Here is a 16,100-nt window from a genome sequence, read left to right as displayed (position 1 = left end):
AGATGAGAAACACAGTGATGTCACAGAACAGTGATAATAAACACAGTGATGTCACAGTACAGGGATAATAAACACAGTGATGTCACAGTACAGGGATAATAAACACAGTGATGTCAGAGAACAGGGATAATAAACATAATGATGTCACAGTACAGATATAATGAATCCAGCGATTACATAGTACAGAAATAATATATACAGTTATGTCACAGTAGAGGGATAATAAATACAGTGATGTCAGAGTACATAAATAATAAACACAGTGATTCTACAGCAAAGAAATGACAAACACAGTGATGTCATAGTACAAGGATGATAAACACAGTGCTGTCATAGTACAGAGATAATAAATGCAGTGATGTCACAGAACAGTGATAATAAACACAGTGATGTCACAGTACAGGGATGATAAACACAATGATGTCACAGTACAGGGATAATATATAGTGGTCTTACAGCACAGAGATCATAAATACAGTGATAAGGTGTGTGGTCAGGAGGCGAGGCTTATCACAACGTATGATTTTCACCTTCGTCGTTATAAAATGTACAAGGCCGTTTAAAATAAGGTGCAGCAAATTCCACAGCATTTCTACATCCAAAAAACTGTCGAAATCTGTACCATTGGGGTGGATTTTGATTTGAAATCAACTTCCGATTCCGAGCGACCTGTAGTGGCCTCACCTGACCAGCGGTGCTGGGAACTAGAAGGCACCGCATAGTATGAAATCATCGCATACTATAAAATCAGCTTTCTTTGGATGCAGAAATGCTGCGGAATTGGCAGTGGAAATTTCTATTGTGAACATTCCGTAGCATTTCCGCCATGTGTAAACATACCGTAAGTCAAATTGAGGTACAATGCCACATGCAGAGCGGCCTCAGTAGTAACAGTGTACCCTTCAATGTCCTCAGTAGTAATAGTGTCACCCACAGTGGCCCCATTAGTAATAGTGTCCCCTAAATCATCCCTAGTAATAATCGTGTCCCCACAGTGGCCTCAGTGGTAATAGTGACCCACACAGTGGCCTGAGTAGTAATAGTGTTCCCTATATTGGTCTCAGTAGTAATAGTGTCCCTCACAGTGGACCCAGTAGTAATAGTGACTCCCACAGTGGCCTCAGTAGTAATAGTGACTCCCACAATGGCGCCAGTAGTAATAGTGACCCTCCCCCAGTGGTGCCAGCAGTAATAGTGACCCCCACAGTGGCACCAGTAGTAATAGTGACCCCCACAATGGCACCAGTTGTAATAGTGACCCCCCACAGTGGTGCCAGTAGTAATAGTGACCTCCACAGTGGCGCCAGTAGTAATAGTGACCCCAACAGTGGCCCTAATAGTAATAGTGACCCCCACAGTGACCTTAGTAGGTCACTATTACTACTAGGGCTGATGTCACAGGAGTGGGGTAATAAACATAGTGATGTCACAGTACACAGATAATAAATACAGTGATGTCACAGTACAGGGATAATATATATATAGTTATGTCCCAGTACAGGGATAATAAACACAGTGATGTCACAGTACAAGGATAATATATACAGTGATGTCACAGTACATAAATAAGAAATACAGTGTTGTCACAGTGATGGGGAAAATGAATACAGTGATATCACTGTATACGGATAATAAACACAGTGATGTCAAAGTACAGGGATAATACATGCAGTGATGTCGCAGTACAGAGATAATTAACAAAACAATGTCACAGGAGAAGGGTAATAAACACAATGATGTCACTGTATAGGGATGATAAACACAGTGATGTCACAGTACAGGGATAATAAATGCAGTGATGTCACAGTACAGAGATAATAAACAAAATTATGTCACAGGAGAAGGGTAATAAACACAGTGATAGCACAGTACACAGGTAAATACAGTGATGTCAAAGTACAGTGGTAATAAACACAGTAATGTAACAGTACAAAAATAATAAATGCAGTGATGTCACAGTACAGGGATAATATATACAGTGATGTCACAGTACAGAAAAAATAAATGTAGTGTCGTCAGTGCAGGGATAATAAACATGGTGATATCACAGTACAGGGATAATAAATACACTGATGTCACTATACAGAGATAACAAACAGTGATTTCACAGCACAGGGATAATAAACACAATGATGTCACAGTACAGGGATAATAAACACAATGATGTCACAGTACAGGGATAATAAATACAGTGATGTCACAGTACAGGGATAATAAACACAATGATGTCACAGTACAGGGATAATAAACACAGTGATGGCACAGTACACGGATAGTAAATGCAGTGATGTCACAGTACATAAATAATAAACACAGTGATGTCATAGTACAGCAATAATAAATACAGTGATGTCACAGTACATAAATAATAAACACAGTGACATCGTAGCACAGCGATAATAAATACAGTGATGTCACAGTACATAAATAATAAACACAGTGATGTCATAGTACAGCAATAATAAATATAGTGATGTTACAGTGCAGGGATAATACGCAGTCATGTCACAGTACAGGAATAACATACACAATAATGTCACAATACAGTGCTATCAAGCATAGCGATGTTACAGTACAGCGATAATATAGTGATGTCAGAGTACAGGATAATAAACACAGTGATGTCTCAATACAGGGATAATAAATACAGTGATGTCACAGTACAGGGGTAATAAATACAGTGATGTCACAGTGTAAAGCTAATAAACACAGCGATGTCACAGTACAGGTATGATAAACACAGTGATGTCACATTACAGAGATACCAAACACAATGATGCAAAGGGATAATACATACAGTGATGTTACAGTACATGGATAATAAACATGTTGAGTTCATAGTACAAAATAAATGACAGGCGAGAGCTGCCTGTGATTGGCTGATTGCTTCAGTCAATCGGAAGCAGCTCTTTCAGCAGGCGGGGATTTTAATTCCCCGGCTGCTGAAAGAACTTCAGCGCAGAGCCGGGGACAGCAGAGACAGGACGCGGCTGTGTCCCGGCAGCTGAAGAAATGAGAGTATGATTTTTTTTTTATTTTTTACACCAGTTTGGGTTGTTTTTCTGGGAAGGGTTTATATTTAAAGCACTTCCCTGAAAAACAATTAAGGGGTGCCGGCAGCTGGATTCTCTACCGCAGCTGTCATCTGTGACAGGGGGCCACTGTAGGATGTCACCATTACTACAGGGGGCCGCTGTGGGATGTGACCATTACTACAGGGGGGCGCTGTGGGGTGTCACTATTAATGCTGGGGCCGCTCTGGGGGATGTCACTATTACCACTGGGGCCGCTTTGTGTGATGTTACTATTACCACTAGGGTTGCTCTGTGGGGTGTCACTATTAACGCTGCGGCCGCTCTGTGGGGTGTCACTATGACCACTGGGGCCGCTCTGTGGCATGTCACTATTAACGCTGGGGACGCTCTAGTGGATATCACTATTAACGCTGGGGCCGATCTAGGGGATGTCACTATTACTACTGGGGCCACTCTGTGAGGATGTCACTATTACCACTGGTGCCGCTCTGTGGGATGTCACTATTAATGCTGGGGCCGCTCTATGGGGTGTCACTATTACTATTGGGGCCGCTTTGGGGGATGTCACTATAACCACTAGGGCTGCTCTGTAGGGTGTCACTATTACCACTGGGGCCACTCTGTGGGATGTTACTATTAATGCTGGTGCCGCTCTAGGGGATGTCACTATTACCACTGCTGCCGCTTTGTGAGGAGGTCACTATTAATGCTGGGGCTGCTCTGGTGGATATCACTATTACCACTGGGGCCACTCTGTGAGGATGTCACTATTACCACTGGTGCCGCCTTGCGGAGTGTCACTATAACCACTGGGGCCACTCTGTAGGATGTCACTATAACCACTGGGGCCACTCTGTAGGATGTCACTATTAACACTGGGCCTCTCTAGGGGATGTCACTATTAACGCTGGGGCTGCTCTGGGGGATGTCACTATAACCACTGGGGCCACTCTGGGGGATGTCACTATAACCACTGGGGCCACTCTGGGGGATGTCACTATTAACGCTGGGGCCGCTCTGTGGAGTGTCACTATAACCACTGGGGCCACTCTGGCGGATGTCACTATTAACGCTGGGCCGCTCTGGGGGATGTCGCTATTAACGCTGGGGCCGCTCTGGGGGATGTCACTATTAACGCTGGGGCCGCTCTGGGGGATGTCACTATTAACGCTGGGGCCGCTCTGGGGGATGTCGCTATTAACGCTGGGGCCGCTCTGGGGGATGTCACTATAACCACTGGGGCCACTCTGGGGGATGTCACTATTAACGCTGAGGCCAATCTTGCGGATGTCACTACTACTACTGGGGCCGCTCTGCAGGTTGTCACTATAACCACTGGGGCCGCTCTGTGGAATGTCACTATAACCACTGGGGCCGCTCTGTGGGATGTCGCTATTAAAGCTGGGGATACTCTAGGGGAATGTCACTATTAACGCTGAGGCCAATCTTGCGGATGTCACTATTACTACTGGGGCCGCTCTGCAGGTTGTCACTATAACCACTGGGGATGCTCTGTGGGATGTCGCTATTAAAGCTGGGGCTACTCTAGGGGAATGTCACTATTAACGCTGAGGCCAATCTTTGGGATGTCACTATTACCACAAGGGCTGCTCTGTGGAGTGTCACTGTTACCACTGGGGCCGCTCTGGGGGATGTCACTATTAACACTGGGGCTGCTCTGGTGGATATCACTATTAACGCTGGGGCCGCTCTGTGGGATGTCACTATTAACGCTGGGGCTGCTCTAGGGGATGTCACTATTAACGCTGGGGCCGCTCTGGGGGATGTCACTATAACCACTGGGGCCGCTCTGGGGGATGTCACTATTACCACTGGGGCCGCTCTGTGGGGTGTCACTTTTACCACTGGGGCCGCTCTGTGGGATGTCACTATTAACACTGGGGCTGCTTTGGGGGATGTCACTATTAACGCTGGGGCCACTCTGGGGGATGTCACTATTACCACTGGGGCCGCTCTGAGGGATGTCACTATTAACGCTGGGGCCGCTCTAGGGGATGTCACTATTAATGCTGGGGCCGCTCTGGGGGATGTCACTATAACCACTGGGGCCGCTCTGGGGGATGTCACTATTACCACTGGGGCCGCTCTGTGGGGTGTCACTATAACCACTTGGGCCGCTCTCTGGAGTGTCACTATAACCACTGGGGCCACTCTGTAGGATGTCACTATAAACACTGGGGCCGCTCTAGGGGAATATCACTATTAAAGCTGAGGCCAATCTTTGGGATGTCACTATTACCACTGGGGACGCTCTGTGGGATGTCACTATTAAAGCTGGGGCTACTCGGGGGGATGTCACTATTACCACTAGGGCTGCTCTGTGGAGTGTCACTGTTACCACTGGAGCCGCTCTGTGGAGTGTCACTGTTACCACTAGGGCCGCTCTGTAGGGTGCCACTATAACCACTGGGGATGCTCTGTGGGATGTCACTATTAACACTGGGGCCGCACTGGGGGATGTCATTATTAACACTGGGGCCGCTCTGTAGGATGTCACTATAACCACTGGGGCCGCTCTGTGGGATGTCACTATTAACACTGGGGCCACTCTGTAGGATGTCACTATAACCACTGGGGCTGCTCTGTGGGATGTCACTATTAACGCTGGGGCTGCTCTGGTGGATATCACTATTAACGCTGGGGCCGATCTGGGGGATGTCACTATTACCACTGGGCCGCTCTGTGGGATGTCACCATTACCACTGGGGCCGCTCTGTGGGATGTCACTATTAACGCTGGGGCCGCTCTAGGGGATGTCACTATTAACGCTGGGGCCGCTCTGGGGGATGTCACTATAACCACTGGGGCCGCTCTGGGGGATGTCACTATTACCACTGGGGCCGCTCTGTGGGGTGTCACTTTTACCACTGGGGCCGCTCTGTGGGATGTCACTATTAACGCTGGGGCCACTCTGGGGGATGTCACTATTACCACTGGGGCCGCTCTGTGGGATGTCACTATTAACGCTGGGGCCGCTCTAGGGGATGTCACTATTAACGCTAGGGCCGCTCTGGGGGATGTCACTATAACCACTGGGGCCGCTCTGGGGATGTCACTATTACCACTGGGGCCGCTCTGTGGGGTGTCAGTTTTACCACTGGGGCTGCTCTGTGGGATGTCACTATTAACGCTGGGGCTGCTTTGGGGGATGTCACTATTAACGCTGGGGCAGCTCTGTGGGGTGTCACTTTTACCACTGGGGCCGCTCTGGGGGATGTCACTATTAACGCTGGGGCCGCTCTGGGGGATGTCACTATTAAAACTGGGGCCACTCTGGGGGATGTCACTATTAACGCTGGGGCCGCTCTGTGGGATGTCACTATTAACGCTGGGGCCACTCTGTGGGATGTCACTATTACCACTGGGGCCGCTGTGTGGGATGTCACTATTAACGCTGGGGCTGCTCTAGGGGATGTCACTATTAACGCTGGGGCCGCTCTGGGGGATGTCACTATAACCACTGGGGCCACTCTGAGGGATGTCACTATAACCACTGGGGCCACTCTGGGGGATGTCACTATAACCACTGGGGCCGCTCTGTGGGGTGTCACTTTTACCACTGGGGCTGCTCTGGGGGATGTCACTATTAACGCTGGGGCTGCTCTGGGGGATGTCACTATTACCGCTGCGGCCACTCTGGGGGATGTCACTACTAATGCAGTGGCCGCTCTGGGGGATGTCACATGCGCCTGCGTGTAGATTGTATGCGATGCAAGCGTCTACAGACTGCAGCGTGTTCTCGTTAGTAGTGTGATTCACACTAAACGTCAGCTACTCGTGAGAACACGCTGGCCCAGATCCCGTGCATGCACATAGCCGCTGGTCGGGATCCAGGAGATAAAGAAGAAAAAAATGCTGTGATAAGCCATGCCCCAAGACAAACCCCCCACACCCAAGACAGGCCCTTTTTTTTAACCAATGGCGGTATTTTTTCGTGACAAAGGTGGCAACCCTAGGCTAACTACACATCGGTGAGCGTGATCTTGGGCCGAGAAACTCAACCAGATATCGCGCTCGTCAGCGTGCAGTTTCACACCGATGCGAGGCCTTTCTGGCAAGAACACTCCCCATCACTTCTGGGAAGCAGTGATCCTCAGATGCGGCTTTCACCTTCAATGGAGGCTGTCCACACGGAGTCTGGCGCCAAAATAGGGTACGCTGTGATTTTTACTGCGCGTCCAAAATACGCAATTCATATCCGCAAGTGTGAGGGAAAAAGAGAAAGTACATGCTTTTCAATGCCTGCGTTTTGTCGCGGATCGTCCGTGCGGACAGGTCTTAGTATACAAAAGAGATATGCAGGTGGCAGAGACTCTGACTACTTGTTCACGTGCATTTGGTGAAAATAGAAAAATAAGGTATTTATAAATAATAATAAACTAAATACAAACAAAGTCAAAACCATCTGCTGGAAAAGTACCCACCAATGGAGGCAGAACACACCCCGACCCGCATTTCGTTTCCTTTCTCCTGTTATAACGCTCTGAATGGTCATGTGACTATAAAATGGCGCCGAAGACAAAGTGATGGATACATGGGAATTTGCTCGCGACAGAGCACCTGATATCCATGGGGTCCGTTTATCGCTGTTCACTTCCGTCCTGAGACTGAGCTGTTTGACTGCAGGGATTCCCCTTTTCTGCTCCCCAGAGGAAAAAAGGGTATTTTTGTATCTTGATGCCACCAGGAAGAACTGGTGGAGTCAAGATTGACAGGAGGGGTGACGCCCCCTGTACCTGATTGGCTGCGGAGCTTGCTGGGCTGCAGGTCCTGGCAGCCCAGTAAGCTCATGCTGCAGCTGCAATCCAGGGAGCCCTTCACCTCCGTTCCTTCCTGAGGCGCTTGGCTGCACACCCAGCACAGGTCTGGAGGCAGAGAGCAGTGTGCCATGATTTCTGACAAGGATGGAGGGTTAGTCTAAGGGTAAGTGTAACAGTTAGCCTTACTTTTATAATATAAGGCTAACTGTTACACTTACCCCTCACCCTAACCCTCCATCCCTGCCACAAATTGCCGCACGGTGCTTTTTCCCTGCTGGACCGCTGACAGTCACCTCCCCCCCACTGTCTGCTCTCCCTGCAGCCGAAGCAGGCGGGAGCGCTGTGAGTGGTGTCCCCGCCGCTGTCCCCTGCTCCCGCTCACCCTGCAGCACTGTTGTGTCCCGCTTCGGCTCCCCCGCGCTGTTACCGGTGTCCCTGTCTCCTACCTCCTTCCAGGACCTTTGCTTCTTGACCCCATCGGGAGCTGGGAGCGTGAAGGGGGTGTTCCTCTGGTCAAACCCCTAGCTTCCGGTGGCGTCAAGATACAATGATACCTGAAGAAAGCGTAACCCCAAGCACAGATGTGACGCTACCCTCAGGCCGGCCTGCCATCGTACATGTCTATCCATGTGCGCTGTGTAGTGTCGCCGTGACACAGCATACGACGGAGCTTTTTGTGCCCCCTTTAGCACCGACTAATGCAGCAAAGAGGCGGAATCATATTTAGGCCGTATTTAAATGGCCGATTGCGAGTCGAGTCCGATATTCTTGGGCGACACTCCCGTCGCACAGAACACCGCGTCCGTGTTCCCTGCGGAATACCAGAGATCTGCATGTACTATTCTCGTGTGAGACTTACACAATAATAGCATGGCTGCGAGAGAAAAGTCACCCGTTATTAGACCCTTGCAAACAATGGCGTCAATTTTTGTGGGTCTCGTGATGTACAAAACTTATATCGGCCATGCAAATACACCGGGGAGAGATTTCAGAAGTGTCTAAAGAGAAAACTGTTGCCCATAGCAACCAGTCACTGTGCAACTTTCATTTCCTATACTGCCTAGGTAAAATGAAAGCTGTGCTGTGATTGGTTGCTATGGGCAACATACAGTCTCCTAGCTCTTGAGGATGAGAGGACCATAGTACGCAATCCTCCCACGTGATCTGTGACTAGCTGACTCCCCCCGGACATGCGCATTACGCGCCTATACTCCCTGTGCATATTATCATTTTGTACAGATTCAGCCCCCCCCCCCCCCCCCTCCCGAGCGCTGACGGAGCATGCGCAAAAAAAGGTCGCCCAATTACCGCGCGCTATCTAATGCTACTGCTCAGAACATCTCTGGAGCATGCGCACTAGAATTCTCCAATCCCCGCCCCTCTCCATGCGCAGTAACCTCCTGCTCGCCGCCCTTAGAAGAGGTCCGTCTCCATGGTGACCGGGAAGCCAAGACACACGTCAAGCACTGCGGGCACAGTCAGTAGTGCGCGGCGCTGACTGGACGGACGCCGGGATCCATGGCTGGCCGCTGTCCCCCCATCCTCACTGACCGATGAGCCGCCCTCCCAGAAGGGACAATGCTGAACCCGCGGGGCAGACCCTCCTCGTATCCTTTCCGTTGTCCTCCGCTGTCTGCTATAATGCGCCTGATATAACTGTACGATGCTGACGTCACAGCTGATGGATCTCTGTATCAACCATCAACAATTTCTGCTTTCTACGCTCTTTGGCTAAAATTGGCCGGTTTTGTATAAATAAAGCGTAAAAGGTTTTCGCAACAAGACCGGACGCCAAATGCGGGTGGTTGCTGCACGAAAAAACGCGTGACCGCTCGCAGCTTCCAGCGATGATAGTAATAACGGAAATTCTAGCGCCATGGTGATCTGATGAATGGGTGAAGGTGTAATTCATGGTGGCCCCCCGTTCGTGAGAGCGCTGCAGGCGCTGGGACCCCTCAATGGCGTCCGTTTGGGACCGCTATGTTAATAATACTGTAATGAAAAGTTACGCAACTTTCTGATATATTTTGTGTTTCCGTTCCTCGCCATTTTCCGTATCTCTGCTTGCTGTCAGTAAAAGGCGCAATTTTAGGCCGGCGTGACGGAGCGTATTTGTGTGTGCCTGAGCGTAACATCTTAGCAAAATGAATATTTTTTTTTTTGCGTGCGAATCGGCGTATTTTGCTGTATTTTCCCACCTGTGCGATATGTTCATTAGTCTGTAGGGGGAAAAAATGCACGGATTGAAATGGTGAATTAGTCTAATGAGCTCCAGATGTGTTCTCGTACCTGCGCAATTACGCCGCCTTCCACACATCGTCTACTGTATTTTGCGCACATCCCTAATGTGCAGAAATATACAGCATGCTGCGGAAAAATCCGTGCATGCGAATGAGGCTATTGAAATCAATGGGATCTATTCTCTGCTTATAGCCCTATCCTGTGTATAGGGGCTAACTTGGAATTCTGTAAACCCCTTTAATGACCCTTCCTAGATGATTGGCGAGGGTCTGCCAGCAGATTGAAGTGAGCGCCGTATGTTGTATAGCAGCCCAATGTCATTCGTGTCCTGGCAGCGGACCCTCGCTGACCACCCGCCTCAGTGCTTCAGTCCTAGAAAACCCCTCTCATCAGTAGCAGCACGAGTCATCCGGGTCGTTTGTTACAATGTATCAGTGCAGGATCAGCGTATCGGGTCGTTTGTTACAATGTATCTGTGCAGGATCAGCGTATCGGGTCGTTTGTTACAATGTATCAGTGCAGGATCAGCGTATCGGGTCGTTTGTTACAATGTATCAGTGCAGGATCAGCGTTTCGGGTCGTTTGTTACAATGTATCAGTGCAGGATCAGCGTATTGGGTAGTTTGTTACAATGTATCAGTGCAAGATCAGCGTATCGGGTCGTTTGTTACAATGTATCAGTGCAGGATCAGCGTATCGGGTCGTTTGTTACAATGTATCTGCAGGATCAGCGTATCGGGTCGTTTGTTACAATGTATCTGCAGGATCAGCGTATCGGGTCGTTTGTTACAATGTATCAGTGCAGGATCAGCGTATCGGGTCGTTTGTTACAATGTATCTGTGCAGGATCAGCGTTTCGGGTCGTTTGTTACAATGTATCAGTGCAGGATCAGCGTATTGGGTAGTTTGTTACAATGTATCTGTGCAGGATCAGCGTATCGGGTCGTTTGTTACAATGTATCAGTGCAGGATCAGCGTATCGGGTCGTTTGTTACAATGTATCAGTGCAGGATCGGCGTATCGGGTCGTTTGTTACAATGTATCAGTGCAGGATCAGCGTATCGGGTCGTTTGTTACAATGTATCAGTGCAGGATCAGCGTATCGGGTCGTTTGTTACAATGTATCAGTGCGGGATCAGCGTATCGGGTCGTTTGTTACAATGTATCAGTGCAGGATCAGCGTATCGGGTCGTTTGTTACAATGTATCAGTGCGGGATCAGCGTATCGGGTCGTTTGTTACAATGTATCAGTGCAGGATCAGCGTATCGGCTTGCAGTCCGGACTGTTGTGCCTACTAAGGATTGCCTGGATACAATGTAGCAGACGGGGCGGAAATACAAAGTCTATTAGTGGATTGTGTAACGCTGCAGGATCCGGTGATTAGAGGGTTGTATCGAGACTCTATATTAATCACCCAGCCACAGGATCATCGCTGGCCCCCCAGTGATCCTCAGAACAGGGGGCCCGTATCCCCTTCTCATCAGTGCACCCACCCACATGGAGATTGGGCAGAGCCACATCGCACATAGACAGCGCTGCTCCATTCATTTCAATGGGGCTGACGGAAATAGCCAAGTACGAGCGCTCCGCTATCCCATCTCCGGTAATCTCGCTGAAGATGAATGGCGCTGCACTGCACATGCGCGACCGCCACCTCACAGTAAGGAAGAGAGGGGGATGTAGGACCCTCGTTGTAGGGATCGGTGGGGGTTTCAGCAGTGTGACTCCCACCGATCAGACCTTTACCGCTCATCCTGTGGATAGGTGATACAAGTCAGTCTTTGTACAACCCTTTTAAAGAAGCCCCCATTATGGCAGGTTATAGATAGGACTTCAGGCACTAGAGGGGTCCGACCCCAGCGATCACTAGAACTAGGGGGCCGTCCGTAGTGTTGGGAGCTGCTCTGTGGAGGTCTACAGGTTAGATAGCTATTAGCCTGACTATAGAGGTGTAACTTGAAGCTTCTGGGCCCCGATGCAAAACTTGTAACAGGGCCCCCAACTATAATGCTTTATTCATAGTACTGGGCTCCCTATATGGAGAAGAGAGGCCTTATGGGCCCCCTAAGGCTCCTGGGTCCGGGTGCAACCGCATCCCCTGCATCCTCTATAGTTATGCCCCTGGCCTGACACCTCAATATATCGTCATGCTCAAGTATCCATATATTCTGAAAGTAGACAAAATATGGCAGCCGCTTATCTCCACAAGAATAGGATCAGTCAGTGACAATCCAACTGCCCAATCCTTATCTCATCGGGGGAGACCACCGAACACATTGTGGCGGGATCAGCCAAGGTGTAGGACCACCCTAATCTATGGACCCCACTGTCAGGGATAACCGATTTACAGATGCCCAGACGGCCTTAACCCCTCAGTGACAGACCCATTCTGTGGCCTAATGAGCTACCGATATGTCAGTATCTGATCATTCTCCGTTGACGGCCGTATGAGGGCTTGTTTTTTGCGAGACAAGTTGTATTTTTTTAATTGCATAATTTTGGGTGCAAATAATGTATTGTGTAACTTTTATTAATTTTTGGGTGGGGGTTGGGAAATGTCATTTCTATAGCATTCAGAATAAATGATGTGATAACGTTCTTCTCCGGGTCAGCGCGATTCCCAAGATATCAATTTTCTACAGTTTTTTTTTTAATGTTTTGCTATTCTTTTTTTTTGTGTTGCCGAATTCCAAGAGCCATGGTATTTTTATTTTCAAGTTTCTGAAGCTCTATGAGGCCTGAAGCTGATGACCGCGTTCACGGCCGTGTTTCTCGTACGATATTCCTATGCAGGGTCTTCTCTTCTCTTTCTCGCAGGTAGTTTTTATATGGGCAAGAAAAAGTAGCTCCAGCCCTTTTTTTTTTCCCCAGGTTTTTCTTCCACCCGCGATAGTGCAAAGTTTAAACGTAAACTTTGGACTTTTGGACTCCATAGTGGTGAGCGTATTTGCGCATGTTCTCATCTGAAGAAGCCCTAATGGCTTGTTTTTTGCAGGATGAGCTCTACTCTTCATTGCTCCCATTTTTGGGAACCTAACTAGAGTTGAGCGAACGTACTCTGCCGACCTTGATGCTCGTTCGAGTATTAGCGTATTCGATGGTGCTCGCTACTCGAAAGAGCATCACGCCGGGGTCGACCCCGCCCCAGTTTTTGGCTCCTCCCCGCTGTGACGTGCCTGTTTTGGCCCCTCCTCGCCGCAGCGTGTGTTAATGGTAAATTTTTTGGCTTGCTGGCAGGGGGGGGAGAGAGGCTGGATTCAGATGAACGTATATCGGCTGGGTTTTCACGCCCAGCCGATATACGTCGTCTCGCTCTGCAGGGGGGGAGCCTGGAAGAGCCAGGAGCAGTGCTCTGAGCTCCCGCCCCCTCTCTGCCTTCTCTCCGCTCCTCTGCACTATTTGCAAAGGGGAGAGGCGGGGCTAATTCGCGGAACTTAGCCCCGCGCCCGTCCCACCTCCTTTCATTGCAAATAGTGCAGAGGGGGAGGGAGCTCAGTTCCTGCTCCTGGCTCTTCCATCCCCCACCCCACCCCACAGATGAGGACACCGTATATTACCTGGGCGTGAAAACGGAGCTGATATATGGTCGTCTGAATCCAGCCAGAGAGAGAGAAGAGGAAAAAAAAAAGCTTGTAGTCAATGGGGTTTGTTACTCGTTTTTTTTTTACTATTCTTTTTTACACTTTGTTTCCACTTTTTCTACGCATCCCGCTATGGGACGTAAAGGTCATCACTTTTGATCATTGGTAGATTCCAGTCGTAGACCACCATAGATAGCCAACACAGAGGCCTTTTTCAAGCCTCCAGGTTCCATTCCAGCTTCTTCAGTCCATTACACATATACTGGTAACAGCTGTCCCAGCGATGCCTGGAAGAGGCCTAGCGGTGCCTTGGCTGAGATGGCATGCGCCCCTCCAGGAGGGAGTCTGGTGGTAGAGCCACTGTGCCAAGTGCCATCTCTACCCCCGCCAGCTCCTCAACGTGGGCCTTGTGTCTCGGTCGCTGCAAGTGTGATTCAGATCTGCCCACAATAAGGCCACGTTATCTGCGCTTGTGCCATTCCAGTCAGTGCTAGAGGGTCCGGGGTATTGTGCAGCATGCGGGCAGCAGAGACGGTGCGGGCCCACCCGGCTGCCCAATCAGATTGCATGCAGTGCGGAAGATTTAAAAACCTATTTTTCAGGCTGTGCGGCTGCAGGCGACATCACAGGATCTGATCTGGAAAGAGCCGGACGGTATGTGGTCTAACCTGCTCAGAACGGCTGACCGGATAGTTCACTTTTAATGGCAGTTCAGACGCAAATTCCCATGTTTTGTGGAATGCCTGTAATGCGTAAATAAGGGCTCAGTTAGTAGAATTGGCGACCATCTGAAAAAAGGACTTTAGCCCCATCCACACGGACGCAATATGTAGAGAATAGAATCCAGTGATTTCAGCGGCTTTGTTCACTTGCGTGTATTTCTCTTGCCCGGCAGAAATCCCCATAGAAGTCAATGGGGGGGGGGGCGCAAATGCATCTGCAATGCACTAGGAGATGCGTGAAACACTGCGGAATTGCACAGGAAAAAGAACACATCTGGAAAAAGCATCTCGCACTCTACAATTATGCAACGCTTAGGCGCACGGAAATTCCCCTACGCTCATGTGAAGGGGCCTTATTTCTAAAACCTTGAAAATTTAAATACAGATTATTGACACAAAAACCGAACTTTTGACAGGTTCCCTTTAATTTCAATAGCGATGGGGGGGTGGGTGAGGGTTTGTCAGCCAACAAATGAGCATAAATCTTTAGTGCTCCTTCACGGGAGGGGATGGGGGGGGGGGTATTTTTCATCAGTATTTTGTGAGCCAAAACGAGGAGGGAAACGTACATCGAGAACGTATAATGGAAAGATTTGCATTTCTTCCACATTTTGTATAATGAAAAAAGTTTGGTACGGTGTTAGCCAGTAGAGCAAAATGTGATTGTTCCCAGCAAGAGAAACCAAGTCATCTTGTAGATATGATACCTTTTTAATGGCTAACAAAAATACATGGTGTAATAGCGAGCTTTCCAACCTTTCAGGGTCCTCCTCAGGCTTATGGAATAGATCCGACAGACATGAATATATATATACACACATATTTATGACAAGGCACAGACATGGATGTGATTAATTTGCACTTATAAGGTTACTACAACAGGATGGGTAAGTGCAGGGGCGTAACTAAAGGCTCAGGGGCCCTGATGCAAAACGTGAGCTGGGGCCCCCCCTCTATCTGTATCTGTACCCGTACCCATACCTAAACCATGCTGCACAGAGACATAACTGGAAGCTTCTGGGCCCCAATGCAAAACCTGTACCAGGGCCCCCAATTATAATGCTTTATTCATAGTACTGGGCTCCCTATATGGAGAAGAGAGGCCTTATGGGCCCCCTAAGGCTCCTGGGCCAGGGTGCAACCGCATCCCCTGCACCCTCTATAGTTACGCCCCTGGGTAAGTGCAAATTAATCACATCATGTCTGTGCCTTGTCAGAAATATGTGTGTATATATATACATGCCTCTTCAGATTTATTTCATTATCCTGAGGAAGGATCCTGACAGGTGGGTCCTCTATGAGTTTGTTGATATGCAAATGACATTTGCATATCAACAAACTCCTAGAGGACCCACCTCTACTTCTCACATGTTTGTGTTAGTACTTATACTGGTATTCCTCACAGGGAATTCTTTCTTAGGACTTTGCTTTGTGCTGTTCCTCTGTTATTCCTCCTGGAAATGTATGACTAAATTGACAACAGAGTGTTCCCATCCCCCATTTCGCTAGGATGTGTCTCTATAGTCGGGTGATCAGACAATGGCGGCATGTGTCTGGATAATCCGTATGTGTGATAAGACCTTAACCCTTTAATTCTAAGAAATCACAAGAGCCACCTAGAGGTCGATTTAGAAGAAGAACGGGAAGCTTTACTGGAAGATCAAAAAGTCATCAGACAGCGGGCTCGTAAATTATCAGTGGAGACGAACAGGCGAAGAAAGTAAGTGCTTGTGTCATTC

At 48.8% G+C, this 16,100-nt stretch overlaps 1 protein-coding gene across 1 annotated transcript in view; it reads left to right on the top strand.

The window, feature by feature from the left end:
* The first annotated feature begins 9,229 nt into the window (after positions 1-9,229).
* Positions 9,230-16,100, top strand: part of CEP126 (centrosomal protein 126) — a 61,014-nt gene continuing 54,143 nt past the window's right edge. The window contains exons 1-2 of the mRNA XM_066586526.1: positions 9,230-9,423; positions 15,962-16,081. Of these exons, the coding sequence (XP_066442623.1) occupies positions 9,395-9,423; positions 15,962-16,081 (149 nt within the window). The 5' untranslated portion in view covers positions 9,230-9,394. The remainder of the gene's footprint in view (positions 9,424-15,961; positions 16,082-16,100) is intronic.

The sequence above is a fragment of the Eleutherodactylus coqui genome, chromosome 1 (genome assembly GCF_035609145.1).
Source record: "Eleutherodactylus coqui strain aEleCoq1 chromosome 1, aEleCoq1.hap1, whole genome shotgun sequence".
Taxonomy (NCBI): Eukaryota; Metazoa; Chordata; class Amphibia; order Anura; family Eleutherodactylidae; genus Eleutherodactylus; species Eleutherodactylus coqui.
The sequence above is the reverse complement of the archived record's forward strand: the minus strand, read 5'-3'. Positions and strand labels throughout refer to the sequence as shown.